Source organism: Hipposideros armiger, unplaced genomic scaffold (genome assembly GCF_001890085.2).
Source record: "Hipposideros armiger isolate ML-2016 unplaced genomic scaffold, ASM189008v1 scaffold_280, whole genome shotgun sequence".
NCBI lineage: Eukaryota > Metazoa > Chordata > Mammalia > Chiroptera > Hipposideridae > Hipposideros > Hipposideros armiger.
Window position 1 is genome coordinate 298,027 of NW_017731630.1, and position 13,977 is coordinate 312,003.

The 13,977-nt window shown below is 53.9% G+C and overlaps 1 protein-coding gene across 1 annotated transcript; it reads right to left on the reverse strand.

Annotated features, from left to right (window-relative positions):
• Positions 1–6,545: 6,545 nt before the first annotated feature.
• Positions 6,546–13,476, reverse strand: ZNF696 (zinc finger protein 696). The gene is made up of 3 exons (XM_019657797.1): positions 13,218–13,476; positions 9,323–9,416; positions 6,546–7,718 (listed from the first exon to the last, which is right to left on the reverse strand). The coding sequence occupies exons 1-3, from the start codon at positions 13,419–13,421 to the stop codon at positions 6,643–6,645; spliced, it is 1,374 nt and encodes a 457-aa protein (XP_019513342.1). The 5' UTR covers positions 13,422–13,476; the 3' UTR covers positions 6,546–6,642.
• Between the last annotated feature and the right edge of the window lie 501 nt (positions 13,477–13,977).

The following is a 13,977-nucleotide window of genomic DNA, read 5'->3' on the forward strand; positions in this document are numbered from 1 at the left end:
TACACAGTTCAGACAAAGAAGAGGTGATGGGAGATGGTCAAGAGTCCCGCTTGCAGCAGTTCTCAGGGAAGGATAGGTTGCCCTCACGAGGTAACAGGCCGCTTTGGGGAAGAAGACGTGGCCTTTGCTGGGTGGATTCTGATTTTTGTTAATGGGCCAGCTCAGCTCCTGTAACGGCGCAGTCTAACTGGCCCCGTCCCGACACTAGTGGGATGTGGATGGGAGCTGCCCGTGTACGGACATGGCACAGGTAGTGAGCAAGGCGTCTGGTTTCAAGTTGGAGAAGGAGCCGGAGGAGGTGATCTTATCGCTTTTCTGTGCAGTGTGTGTTTCTCCCCGTCAAAGACATCATTTTGGTGTTGGCTTTGCATTTCCTGCCTTGGGATCACATTAAAATATCTTTTTGATTAAAGGAAGAGACAGAGTACTGAGCAGATGAAGCTAGAAAACTCAAAGAAACAGAAAGAGAAGGAGCCAAACCAAAAAAATCGGGGAAGATGTAGGGAGACCAGGTTTGAATCTCTTATGTGCTGTTAATGTTTCGTTTTTAAACTCACAGTCTTCAGTATGTTCCATTCTTCCTTTTTTTCACCTGTAAGCCTTTTTTAGTTTCCATGTCATTTTGATAAACTTTAAAACATGTACTTTGTGTTCATGTAAAGTATCCTTATTTCTGTGTGGGGATTGGGGTCAGTTCCAGGAGGGGTGGGTTTGGACCCCTTGGCGTCCTTGACGCGGCCCTGCCCCCTCTTGCTGAGCTCTCATGGAACGGGCAGCCGTGGGCTGGGGATGAGAAGGTGGCCCGGACCTGATCCGCCCACACATCCTCAGTGTCTTATTTGGTGTTCCCGGGGACCCCGTGCAGGACACGGAGTGTGGTCTTCTTAGTGTCTTAGCAGCAGTTCTGACCATTTACTGCAACGTGGGGATGCTCTCAGCACGTGAACGCTGTTGTCTCGGGAGTTGGAGCAGCGCTTGAAAGAAGAAAGTTCGCTTTCCACATAGAAAGAAGCTCCGGGCGGGTAAGCTCGTTACCAGGTAAGGGTTGCTCCCTCCCTCTGCGGGGAGGCGAAGTCGGGTGGGGAGGAGTGGGCGAGCCCTGTGGGAGGGCGAGCGACATCACCTTTGCCTGGAGTCAGGCCTTGGCAGTGGAATTGGGACCTGCCTGCCCTGTTTTAATCCGATGTTAAGAATCCAGTCGAGATCTAGAATAGGAGGTAAGTGAGCTGCTGCCTGACAGGCAGATGGGTCCCTAGCACATTTGTGTCAGCGTGAGTCCTGAGGACTGGCCCTCCCTCAGCAGCCTTTTTGTGGTCTGATTTTATTTTAAGTGAGCTAGTCAGAAATCATGGTAAACTTGGTCACGATCAACGTAACCACAATTTTCTCAAAGAAGAGAACCAAAACTAGTGTAGAAGGCCTCAGGCATAGGGCTGTTGCTGACCTTTCTTTACCCCGCCTATCTGTTTTCTTCTGCTTTGTGTATCAGATGATAGAGTAAATAGCGCCTTTGTCCAGCAGAACAAAGAGAGAACCTGATGGGAAAAACTGCAGCAGCTTTTGAAAAATTTGGTGCTGTAAACGAAGACAGGATCGCGTCTCTCGGTGAACGGGATGGAGGTTTCAGTCAGCTGTTTGAGCTGTGCTGTTGTGAATAGCGATTTCCATTGTAGACGCAAGTGCCTGGCCTGCAGCACCTCTGAGCACTTCACGTCATGTCCCTGGTTTCCACGCGCGTTTGGGTGGCAGCGAGGTGGCCCATTCGCTCCGGCTCTGACTGGTCACGGCTGGTCTTCCCTCAGCTGGGTCTTGTTTCTGGGAGTGTTTTTCACTCTGATTACTTTACACGTTACTTTTGAAGACCGTTTTTCTAAATTGCCGAATCCTGGGCAGCTGTACGGAGATCCTTCTGCCCACAGCCCCAGGCCTCCTGTGGGCGGGAGATGTGCCCACCTGTGGTGCCTGTGCAGCTCCCACCAGCGCGTCTGAGCTTACACTGAGCGCCAAGCGTCCGCGACCCGCTCCTAGGTTTGCCACCATATTTCTCAAGCACTTTCAAGAGAGAAAGAGGTCTGTTAAAAAGCTTGGAGACATTTTCAAGGTTGTTTTGAATCTTGCCCCATGTTTAGGATGGCAGGCTTCCTAACTGAGCAGCAGATTTACACATTTACACATGAACTTGTGTTTCAGATCCGCACTGACCACCACGCCAGTGAGGACGGGTAACTGTGGAAAGCCGGCCAAGGAAGGAGGTAGGAGAGCTGCCCCCGCACACACGTGGTGTGTGTTCCCCAAATGCGAGCAGACAATGAGCCGCTTAGCTCCAACTCTCTAATAGAACTCTGTTGTGAAACAAGTCGGTAGAGCCTCGGTGGGGAGCCAGTGGCAGAAACCACCCCCACCCTCTGTCCCAGCACGGGAGGGAGCCCCTCAGACAAGCCGCACTGCCTCCCCTCTACAGATGGGACAGTGGGGCCCCAAGTGCCTGTCCGAGCTCATCTCCCCTGGGGAAGGCTGACCAAGTGCCCGCAGCCAGGCTCTCCCTCCAGGCTATGCTGGGGGCAGGGAGGTGGAGGCCTCATGGGGTGAGCAGAGCCCACCTGTTCCTGAGTAAGCATTGGCAACAGATGGGGCTGCCTGAGGGCACAGGTGAGGACACTGGCCCTCAGAGGACCTGGCCTGGCAGGGGGCATGGAGCCCACAGAGGCAGGTCTCGGCACAAAGAAACTGCAGAAAGGTCCTAGGTGGGCGCACAGTGCCCAACGGCCGGGACATGCAGGCCTGACCAAGGATGGACGGGACTGTCACTGATGGGTGGGAAGGATGTCCACTGATGGCCTGAACGTTGCCCCACGCCTCCAAGCACGTCCTTCCTTCATTACTCGTGGAGGGAGGGTCTGCATAGGTGCTTTTTTGTCTGGGATTCATGTTTCAGTCCTGGGGAGAATCGAATGATTCTCTGATAACTGCATTCCTGCCATCCCCCTGCCCCAGAACTGTTGGTCTTAATTTTTGTGTCTTACCATCCACCTCCCTGTCTTTCCATCTTTGAAAAAGACTTTCTCAACTTGACTTCTCAACCCTCTTACTGATTTATTTTTCAATTGGCTGCTGTGTTTCATTTCTAAGATTTCTTTCTTTCTTTTGAATCGTTCCTCTTAAAATACCATTGTTCATGGATACAGTTCCTTTTTCATTTCTGTGGTTACTAGTTATCATTCTGTTCACCTTTCCACAAGTCCCACACTGTCTCTATTTCCTTTGTTTGTAAAAACTCCTTGTTCTGTGGTTTGATTTCTCACTTGCGTATGAGGAATGTCCTCAGACGCCTGCTGGTTTCCACCTGCACAGGAGTGAGGGTGGTGACGAGCTGCGTAGCCGAGACTCGTGGCCGGGCAGGCGAGGTCGGTGCTGTTGGTGCTCGTCTGTCCTCTGGGCGCCTCATTTCTCCCATGATGCCGGCTGTCCGTCCATCCGCCTGCCCTCCCGCCCGCCCGCTCTGTCCTGGGATTGAGCGTCTGACAGCACAATAACTCGTCATCAGGCAGGGCCTGGGGTGAGTCCTCCCCTGGGGGGCTGGGCCTCCGTCTGCTATGTGGTTCTGAGTTAAGAGTCCTCCCCGCTCACTGTTGTCGTCACTGTTGTCAGTCAGCTCTGCTACAACACATTCCGTCTCCTATCTGAGCCCATCATTCTGAAAGCACTTTCCTTCTGCAGTAGAAACATCAAGTGTTCTTACTAAAGTCCCTTAATGATAAACTGTCTCAGGTTGTATTTATCAATAAATATGTTTTCTATCTTCTCTAAAAGAGCCCTTTTGCCAGGCACCCAGTTCCGGGTTGGCAGGTACTCGTACACGTCCTACTTCCTGGGCCTGCAAAGTTCCGTTTCTAGATAAAGAGCCTGGCTGGGACGCTGCGGTCCTGCGAGTGCCGAGCCTGCTCTAGTGGAGGAAACGGACCGAGGCCGCGGGCGCAGTGAGCCCTGTGGGAGCTGCCTGACCTGAGCAGACGGCCACACACAGCAGTCGCCCGGGGGTCTGCGCGTTTGCTGCTGTCCACCTGGCTTACAAGTTGAAGGGGATGCCCCGGGTCCGGAGGACCGCTGCACCTTAAGGGTACTGTCCTCTCCTTCGACTGGTTCTTACGCGCCCGGCTAGGGGGAGGCTGAGCCAGGCGAACACGGGGTGTGGACACCATCTTCCCCGGTGGGGCTGGATGCGTCTTCCTGCCTGCCCTGCCCATTCTCAGCCCTACAGGAAATAGAGCCCTCGCCCTGGAGAGCAGAGGCACCGGTGGGCCATGGAGCCAGCTGACAATCAACTCGGACTCTGCACAGTCATGGGTGTCGGTCACTGCAGGGGCTCACTACACTTCGTCTCCTTCCTCCCGGGACTCCTGTCAGGCCTATGCCAGAGCTTACCCTATTTTACAAGTCTCAGCGCTTCCTTGGTATGTGCATCTCTTTGCCTGCATGGTCGTCTGGATTTCTTCAGCTGTCACCTGTGCTTAACCTAGCTCAGGGGTTGGCAAACTTTTGAGATGGAACGTACCCAGAGCTGCGTGTGGCTCACAAGCCGCAAGTTGCCGACCCTTGGTCTAGCCCGCTGAGTTCCATTTGAGAATTATAGTCCTCATTCCTAAACGCTCTCCTTCAGAAACCCTGCGTCTCCATGCCTGACAGTCCACTGCCTTCCCGTCGCCATGACTCACCCTTACACACCCCAGACAGAACCAGTCTCCTGCCCACATTACCTGGCAGCCTCAGTATCTGCAGCTCGTAGTTTGTACCTGCCGTCTGCTGTTTGATGGCCCTCATTCGGGGACACTCCTGTCCTGTGTACACAGTGAGCTCTGTGAGCTCACTGCTTGACCTCACGAGCAGGATCACTACAGGCCGAGCGCGACTGCTGTGGCTTCTCCTGGCACCGTGGACCTGGCACCCTCCAGCCTGTCTGAGGGGCTTGGCTTGGCATGGAGGCCCCAGGCTGTTTCCCGTATCACCACTGACCCACGAGTCAGCAGCCCAATAGCAGTGGTGCCACCGAGTCCACTCTGAGGGTGTGCCCTTCGCGTTAGAAAATCCTATGCCTCACGTTTTAATCAGGCCAACCTGAGCCCTAGAACTCCTAGGCAGCTACAGGACCCCAGGTAATTCAGCAGTTCAGCCAGAGCAGACAGCTGCCATGAAATGACACCAAGCCACAGCCTGCCCAGGGAGCACGTGGCTGGACCGGGGACTTGTGGCCAGGTGACTGCTCAGATCTGTTGTCGTCGTTAAAATAAACTTTCAGTTTGTGGCTGAGTTTTATGATCTGTGCTGAGATATCTCCCCCAGCAGACACCGCTCCCTCCCTATCTGCAAATACCACTTATACCTATCCATCCCTGTCGCCTGTGATGTGACATCCGGTCACAAACACTGAGCTTGCCGAGACCACTGCTTCCCAGTGCAGCGTTCCTCTCCCCTCGCCAGCCACAAGCTGCGCGTTCCTGTGACAGGCACGCCTTCCCTCGCACCCACCTTACACATGACATCTCATCTGTCTGCTGCAGACTCAATCTTTTGAAAAGCCAGCTCAGGAATCCCTCCCCGGGGGCACCCCTCCCCATGTCTTCCCTTTCCCCGGTCCTGTTTATCAGTCCCCGTGTCACTTGTTACTGCACTTGGATTGGGCGTCACCGTGACTGTTCGGCCTCACCCTCTAACCTGTGAAGTCCTTGAGCGCAGACGTCTAGCTGGCTGTTTCCCTGAACTGGCGTCGCTCCTGGACAGGAACGTGCTAGGAGACACCTGTACAGACCCCTGACGCCCTCTCCTGCGCGGCAGGCTCTGAAGTGGCGTGAGCACGAGCCAACCTGTGCTGCCCTCCTGTGCTCACCTGCCACACATGCCAAGTGCACACATCATGTACGTACTCTGACGGGCTGCATGTTCGCCACCAGGCCTGTGCTGGAGAATTCTGACAACCAGCTCCTACTTTGACGGGGAGACAAATGCACAGCTTGATATGGGGTAGGAAGTGCCTCCTGCCTTTGGAAAAGTGCTGTGGAACTAAAACAATTACGGCCACACGGCTAAATCTCAAAAACAAGCAGAGGGAAAGGAGTCGCATGTGTATGAGTATATATCTTCATTCTGTTACCATAAAACCCTAGAACAAGCAGAACTACGGTGACAGAAGCGACGTCACGGGGTGCCTCTGAGGATGGGGGTTTGACCTGGAGGGGACGTCCTAGCATGACGGACACAGTTTGTACCTTGACTGTGTACAGGTTACAAAGGTCAAATCCGGGTGTTTGTCAGATCTCATAAAACCAAACACTTATGATCTGTACATTCCACCTTATGTAAATTATAACTCCGAAAAAGTGCTAAAAATAAGAAAAAGAGTAAAGAAAAGGAAATAAAAAAGTGCTGTGAACATGACACAATTTCAGTGTCACCATCAAGTCTCGTCCCTCCCCTGGGAAAGCCGCTGTTTCCCACGTAGGAGGCCTGCCTTCCGAGCCCGCTCCCCTCCACCTTCCCGTGGACACGCACACTGAAGGCGCCCAGGCAGCTTTATTATCTCGGTAGGGGGCGGGGAAGGCCGCGCTCCACCCGGGTGGGCGGTGCCGCCCGTGGCCCCGCCCCGCCCCCTCACTCCCGGCTGTGGACCCGCTGGTGCTGGATGAGGTGGAAGCTCAGGCGGAAGGCGCGCCCGCACTCGGTGCAGCGGAAGGGCTTCTCGCCCGTGTGGATTCGCTGGTGCCGGAAGAAGCCCGACAGCGCCCGGAAGGCGCGCCCGCACTCGGCGCACGCGTACGGCTTCTCCCCGGTGTGGATGCGCCGGTGCTCGCTGAGGAAGGAGCTGCGGCTGAAGGCGCGGCCGCACTCCGGGCAGGCGAAGGGCTTCTCGCCCGTGTGCACGCGCTGGTGCTGGATGAGGTTGGAGCTCTGGCTGAAGGCCTGGCCGCACTCGCCGCACGCGTACGGGTTCTCCCGGTGGTGCGTCCTCTGGTGCCGGACCACGTTGGAGCTGTGGATGAAGGCCTTCCCGCACTCGCGGCACTCGTACCGCCGCTCTCCGCTGTGCGTTCTCTGGTGCTTCACGGCGTCGGACCGCTGGCCGAAGGCCTTGCCGCACTCGGCGCAGTCGTACGGCTTCTCCCCGGTGTGCACGCGCTGGTGCCGGACCAGGTTGAAGCTCTGGCTGAAGGCTTTCCCACACTCCTTGCACACGTACGGCTTCTCCCCGTTGTGAACTCGCTGGTGCCTGACGACGTGTGAGCTATGGATGAACGCCTTCCCACAGTCGCTGCATTCATAGGGCTTCTCCCCAGAATGAATGCTCTGGTGCTTCACCACATCCGAATAGCATTTGAAGCTCCTGTCGCAGGCGCTGCACCGGTAGGGCCGCCCTTTCCAGGGGCCTCTGCCCTCCGTCCCGGAGCCGGTGTTCAGCGTGGGGTCTGACCCGGACGCACTGTCCTCACGGCCATTCTGACCCCCCGTTTCCTCACAGCCAGCTGGGCTCTGAGGGGCCTCTCTGGGCCTCTGTCCAGCTTCCTCATTCCCACACAGGTCCAGACACCCCAGTGGCCGGGGGGGCCTCTGGCACTGCCCTGGCGTTCTCTCGCCGTGGTGCTGCCCCTCTTCTGGAGCTCCCTGCCGTGGCGTCAACCCTGTGCTCTCAGCCCCTTGCTCAGGAGCCTGGCCAACACTTGCTGCCCGTGCTGGGAAAGTGGAAGAAGAGGGTCAGTGATGTATGATTTTAGACATAAGGAAACTCTATTAAACAACACGCAGTTGTGCATGAACTTGAGATGGCGCTGGCGACCCACAGTAATGGCGGAACTCTAATAAAGCCGGTGTGTAGCAGGCACCTGTTATCTGGCTTGTCCAGTTCCTGCCCAATTCTCCCTCACTTCCTAACCTCTGGGCACAGAAATGGACGAGGGGCTGGAGGGCAGGTTAGGGTCCTTTCTGGTGGTTCCAGGAAAGCCTGAGCCTCTGCCTCCATCGGCCTGGTCTCAGGACTGGAGGGACAGGCTGTGCGCCCTTGTTCTGCCTCACGGCCTGGGCAGCAAAGCGCAAGAAGCCAGGCGGCTCCGACAGCACACGTGTCCACTGACAACTGACCACTCTGACCCCAGGCCCCCCGAGACAACACTGTATCCCTGACAACTCCCTGCAACCCACCAAACTCGAAGGGCTCTGCTCCATGCAAGGGGGTCCTCACCTGACATCAGGACCCAGAGTGGACAATGGCCTGAGGGAGGGCCGCCGGGCCCTTGGGTCCTAGCTGGGTGGCAGTGAAATTGGTTAAACTAGGGCCTGTTGGCTCATGGCCACAGATCATGAAGCTGTTTAGACAACAGCTTCAGGGATGTGGCCGCAAAATCGTGGGACGTCAGGCTGGGTAGTTACTGCGGCCTTCCTAGAATTTCCTGTCGCAGGATCTGCAGGGGCATGTGGGGAGGTGGCTCAGAGGGCAGGGCCACCACGACAAGCATGTCAACCAAGTTGAGAGAAAACCTTTCCGCCCACAGGCAGAAACCTGGTCAGCTGAACGGAAGCCGCGGCACCCTCAGCTCAGCCGGCTGACGCGGTCCAGACTCCTGTGTGCGGGCAGGGGCTGGGGAGCTCCTCCCGGAGAGTGAGGGCAGGCTGGCGCCTAGTTTTCCACCGGTTCCCTAAAAAGAGCTTTAGTATGAGCACCAGGTGGGGAGGGAGTGTGTGCATATGTGACCTGGGCCGCCATGGCTGTATCCCACCCAGGCTCCCCACAGAGCAACAATCACGAGTGTGACCGTGAACAAGCTTCAAACACCACACGTCTCTTTACTAAGGAAGGTGGCACCGCTGTCGGCACCGGTTACGTGACAAGTATAACAACAACAGTAAACTGAACACGAGTCCTCAGCTTCAGCTGTGGCCTGAACCTTCAGAATAGAGGGGCCTGGAGCCTGGGGGAGAGATGGCCAACGGGCAGGAGGCTGGCCAGATCTTCAAACTCTTCCTGGTCACCTCCTCTGAGCCCAGGCCAGCTGACACTGCTGGGCCCCAGGGAAACAAAACCAAGAATTACTATTCTCATCCTCGGAAGTCTCCAGGCGGGGGAGACCAGAGAAAGAGAGGGGCGTAGCGTGTGGCCAGGAGAGCACAGGAATGGAGCCAGGTGAGGCGAGGCCCACAGGCAGAGGCAGCGGGGAAAGTAGGGTGTGCCAGGGCGATGCTGCCGGATGGGACTTGGGGAGCCCTGGCTCCTAAGATCTCCCCCCTCCCTAGCCCCCGGATGGTCCTCTACCTGCTCTCGGCCTGGCCGCCCACCCCTCACCTGTGCGTGTGGCCAGCAGGCCGGCCTTCTCCATGGCGTCTGGGGACCCAGGCCTGGGCTCCCCTCCCTTCAGAAACACCAGAGGTGGGGACACCTGCTTGGGTAAAAGGAAGAAGAGGAGAAAAAGTGACAGAGTGGGGGTGAGGTCAGAGTGCCCCCAGGGATCCCAAAGAAGCCACCCACCCACTGGGCCTATTTCTGTCACTAGAAGTCGAGGTCCTGACTGAACAGACACCCCAGAAAGTCCTGCTCTCTGGGGTGCTGGCTTCCTCCACCTCCGATGCAGGAAAGGCGGGCATCAGCACCTGCTGTCATCGTCCTCTACCACCTTCAAGCAGTTTGCAAATGTTCTACAAAAATACTCATGGGCTTTTAAATTTCCTTCATAATGATGAAGATCTGAATATAAAATCAAGAAAAAATTATTTGAATAGTGCAATTTTGGATTAAGGAATGATTTTGCTAAGCCTGATACCAAAGGTAAAGTCTTACCGTCTAATATTTAACTATAGGAGAAAATTTAGTTTAAAAACAAACAAATGAAAAAAACCCCCAAAAAACCAGGGTGGGGCTGCAACATAGATAGGGGTTCATATCCTTCACATATAAAGATGACCATATATTGAGAAAGTATGAAAAATGGCTAAAAGCCATGAACAGATAACCTGCAAAAAACCCCCAACTGGCTAATGTATTTTAAAATACAAGTCCCACCTTTTTTCCCACCTCATTTGCAATGAAGAAATGTAATTTAAAACACCACTGTTTCCTCTGAAAATGGCCAAGACTTAAACACGGCAGCTCCTTACGAGCAGGAAGAGTAGGGGAAATGGGCACCTCGCACACCACAACTTGGGGGGCAGCCACTGGACAACTTAAAAATGCCTGAGAGTCACATTGAGATTCCACATGAAGCTTCATCAAGTGGCTGAACCTTAAGGGAGCCGGCAGGTGGCAGCAGGCCTTGGGGTGTCCTGGCTTTCTGCAGAGTTACCCCAGGCCTGGTACTGGGGCAGCTGTCCTTGGTTCGCAGTGTGGCCTCTCCCTCATGCCTCCAGGTTTAGCACAGGCAGCGAACAACTGCAGATCGCTGTGTAGCTCCTACCAGGTGGCCCTGGCCACTCACAGGCAGTGGGTGACCTGGGCCTGCACTGGAGCTCCTCCCAAGAGGCCCCAGAGCCAACGTACTTGGAGGTTGGCTTCAGACCACAGCAGAGCACCACCCAGTGAGCCCCACAAGCAGCACACACAAAGGGTGGTCTCAATAGGCAACAGAGCCCACTGGGGTGAACTCCACTCATTGGGGTAACTCCCCCCCCACCCACACACACACAGCAGCCTGTAAGCTGTGGATGTGCCAATCAGCTTGAGGGTCAATCCCACCCACTGATATGCCAATAACAATGAAGGCTCGACTATATCAGGAGGGCACACACAACCCACTCAAGGGACACTGCTGGAGCACCCAGAGAAGGTGACCAGGGCGACTGTGCCAGGGCCCCACAGGGCACCTACTACATAAGGCCACCCGGCCAAGACTGGGAGACACAGCAGATCTACCAAGTACATAGAAACAAACAGAGAGGCAGCCAAAATGAGGAAACAACAAAAAATGCATCCCAAATGAAAGAACAGGAGAAAAATCCAGAAAAAGAACTAAACAAAATGGAGGCAAGCAATCTACCAGAGACAGAGTTCAAAACACTGGCTGTAAGGATGCTCAAGGAACTCAGTGAGAATGTCAACACAGAGATAGCGAGCATAAAAAAGGACAGAAAAACCATAAAACAGAACCAGTCAGAAGTGGAGAATACAGTAACTGAAATGAAGAATCACTAGAAAGAATCACCAGCAGACTAGATGAAGCAGAGAATCAAATCAGTGATTTGGAAGACAAGGCAGCAGAAAACACCCAACTGGAACAGCAAAAAGAAAACATAATCCAAAAAAAAAAAATAATAAGGACAGTTAAGAGACCTCTCGGATAACATCAAGTGTAACAATATTCGCATCATAGGGGTACCAGGAAAAAAAGCAAGGGGTTGAGAACCTGTTTGAAAAAGTAACAACGGAAAACTTCCCCAACCTGGTAAAGGAAATAGACTTACAAACCCAGGAAGCAGCGTCCCAAACAGGATGAACCCAAACAGAGCCTCACCGAGACACATAATTACAATGCCAGAGGTTAACAACACAGAGAGGCTCTTAAAAGCAGCAGGAGAAAAAGCAGTCAGTTGCCTGCCAGGGAACCCCCAGAAATCAGACTGTCAGCTGATTTCTCAACAGAAACTTTGCAGCCCAGAAGGGATCGGCACGAAATATTCAACGTGATGAAAAGCCAGGACCTACAACCAAGAATACTCTGCCCAGCACGGCTGTCGTCTAGAATTGAAGGACAGATAAACAGCTTAGCTTCCTAGACAAGAAAAAGCTAAAGAATTTCATCACCACCAAACCAGTATTATAAGGAATTTTAGAGGAACTTCTCCAACATGAAAACCTAAATTATAATACTAGAATGGCAATAACTAGATATCTATCAACCATCACTTTCTATGTAAATAGATTAAATGCTCCAATCAAAAGACATAGGAGGGCTTAGTGGCTAAGAACACAAGACCTTACATATGCTGCCTACAAGAGACTCACTTCAGACTGAAAGACACAGAGGCTGAAAAGGATGAATAAAGATATTTCATGAAAGTGGAAACAAACAACAGCTGGGCTAGTGATACTTACACCAGACAAAACAGACTTTGAAACAAAGGCTATAACGAGAGACAAAGGAGGACCCAGTAACCCACTTCAGGCAATTTATCTGAAGAAACCCAGAACGCTACTTCGAGGGGACGTGTGCATCCATATGTTCATTGCGGCATTGTTTACAATGGCCCAGATGTGGAGGCAGCCCGGGTGTGTGTTGATGGAAGGTGGATGAAGAGGAGGCGGTGCATACGCACAATGGGATATTGCTCGGCCAGGGGAGGGGATGGGTTCTTGTCATCTGCAGGGGCCTGGATGGACCTGGAGGGAATAGTGCTGAGTGGAGTATGTCAGACAGAGAAAGACAGATGCAATGTGATTTCACTTCTATATGGAATCTAAAGAACAAAATAAACAAACAAACAAACAAAACAGAAACACACCCATAGATACAGAGAACGTTTTGATGGTTGCCAGATGGGAGGGGGTTGGGGATAAGTGACAAGGGGAAGGGGTTAAGAAGTACAAATTGGTTGATACAAAATAGTCATGGGGATGTAGGGTAGAATGGTAATAGCTATGTACAGTGGCAGGTAGGTAAGAGATTAGACAAGGGGACCACTTCATAAATTACGTAAATGTCTAACCACTGTGCCATACACCCGAAATTAATATAAAATAATATTGACTGTCAGCTGTAATTGAAAAATTACAAAAGGGGGGGGGCAAAAGGTGAAGGTACAATTTTCCACGTTTAAAACAAGTCATAGGCATGTAGTGTACAACGTGGGGACTATAGTCAATAATATTGTGATAGCGTGGGACAGTGTCGGATGGTTGCTGGACTTAGGGTGATCACTTCTCTAGGTATATAAATGTTGAATGACTATGGTGTACACCTGAAACTCATATAATGTTGTATGTTAATTATATTTTTAATAAAAAATAGATTTAAAAATAACAGGAAAGGTAAACCAGTGATTGGATGCAATGACCCCTGACAGCCGGCTCTCTGGTCGGAAGGCTGTCCGCAGCCCGGAGCGCTGTCCCCCGCTCGCACTTTCCACAGCGGACCTGCTGCTGTTCCTCAGCGAGAGTCCAAGAAGGACACAAGGCCCTGCATCCGACCTCAGAGTCGCGCTTGGGCCGGCACCAGCATCTACCGGCCCCAAACCGGCCAGCCGCCACTCACCTGCAGAGACGCTGTCCACCCGAAGCGCGGCCGTCCCCTTCGCCCGCCTCGCAAGCACTTCCGGCGACGCCCTAGGCCGCCGGAGGACTGCGCTCGGCTGCCTTGGAGGACCCGGTTTGGGCACGTCCATTGACGCTCTAGGCCTCCGGAGAACTGTGCGCTCAGCTGCCCTAGAGGCCGGTGCGCGGGGACTTCCGTTGACATTCTAGGCCTCCGGAAAAAAACTGTGCATCGGCTGCCCTGGAGGCCACGGTGAGGGGAGGAGGGAAAGGGAGGGGAAGTGGGGGCGCCTTTCCTGCGACGCTCTAGGCCTTCAGAGGACAGTGCACTCGGCTGCCCTGGAGGCCGAGGCTTGGGCACTTCCGGCGACGCTCTAGGCAGCCGGAGGACTGTAGCTCTTCTGCCCTGGAATCCGCTGCGCGAGGACTTCAGGAGACGCTCTAGGCCTTCGGAGGACTGTCTTCGTCAGCCCTGGAGGCCCGAGGCTGGGGCATTCCGGCGACGCTCTAGGCCCCCGGAGAACTGTACGCTCTGCTGCCCTGGAGGCCACGGCGCAGGCACTTCCTGCAATGCTCTAGGCTGCTGGAGGACTGTGCACGCTCGTCTGCTCTGGAAGGTTGAGGGGCCGGCTGTTCGCTGGGCGCTGGCCTCTCTTTGCGATTCTTAAAGGATGGTTCCCTACTTAAAGGATGGTTCCCTAGCTCGAATGCAAGACCCCTCCCTGGCTATTGTCCCAGTCATCTTCAGAGCAATCCCCCCC

What these genes read in the sequence shown, in the direction of transcription:
- ZNF696 (XM_019657797.1), bottom strand. Translation starts at nt 13,421, where the DNA reads ATGTCAACGGAAGTCCCCGCGCACCGGCCTCTAGGGCAGCTGAGCGCA. An exon ending in GGTGGACAGCGTCTCTGCAG is followed by an intron (nt 9,417 to 13,217) that starts GTGAGTGGCGGC and finishes TTACCCAAGCAG; the next exon opens with GTGTCCCCACCTCTGGTGTT. An exon ending in CCTGCTGGCCACACGCACAG is followed by an intron (nt 7,719 to 9,322) that starts GTGAGGGGTGGG and finishes CCACTTTCCCAG; the next exon opens with CACGGGCAGCAAGTGTTGGC.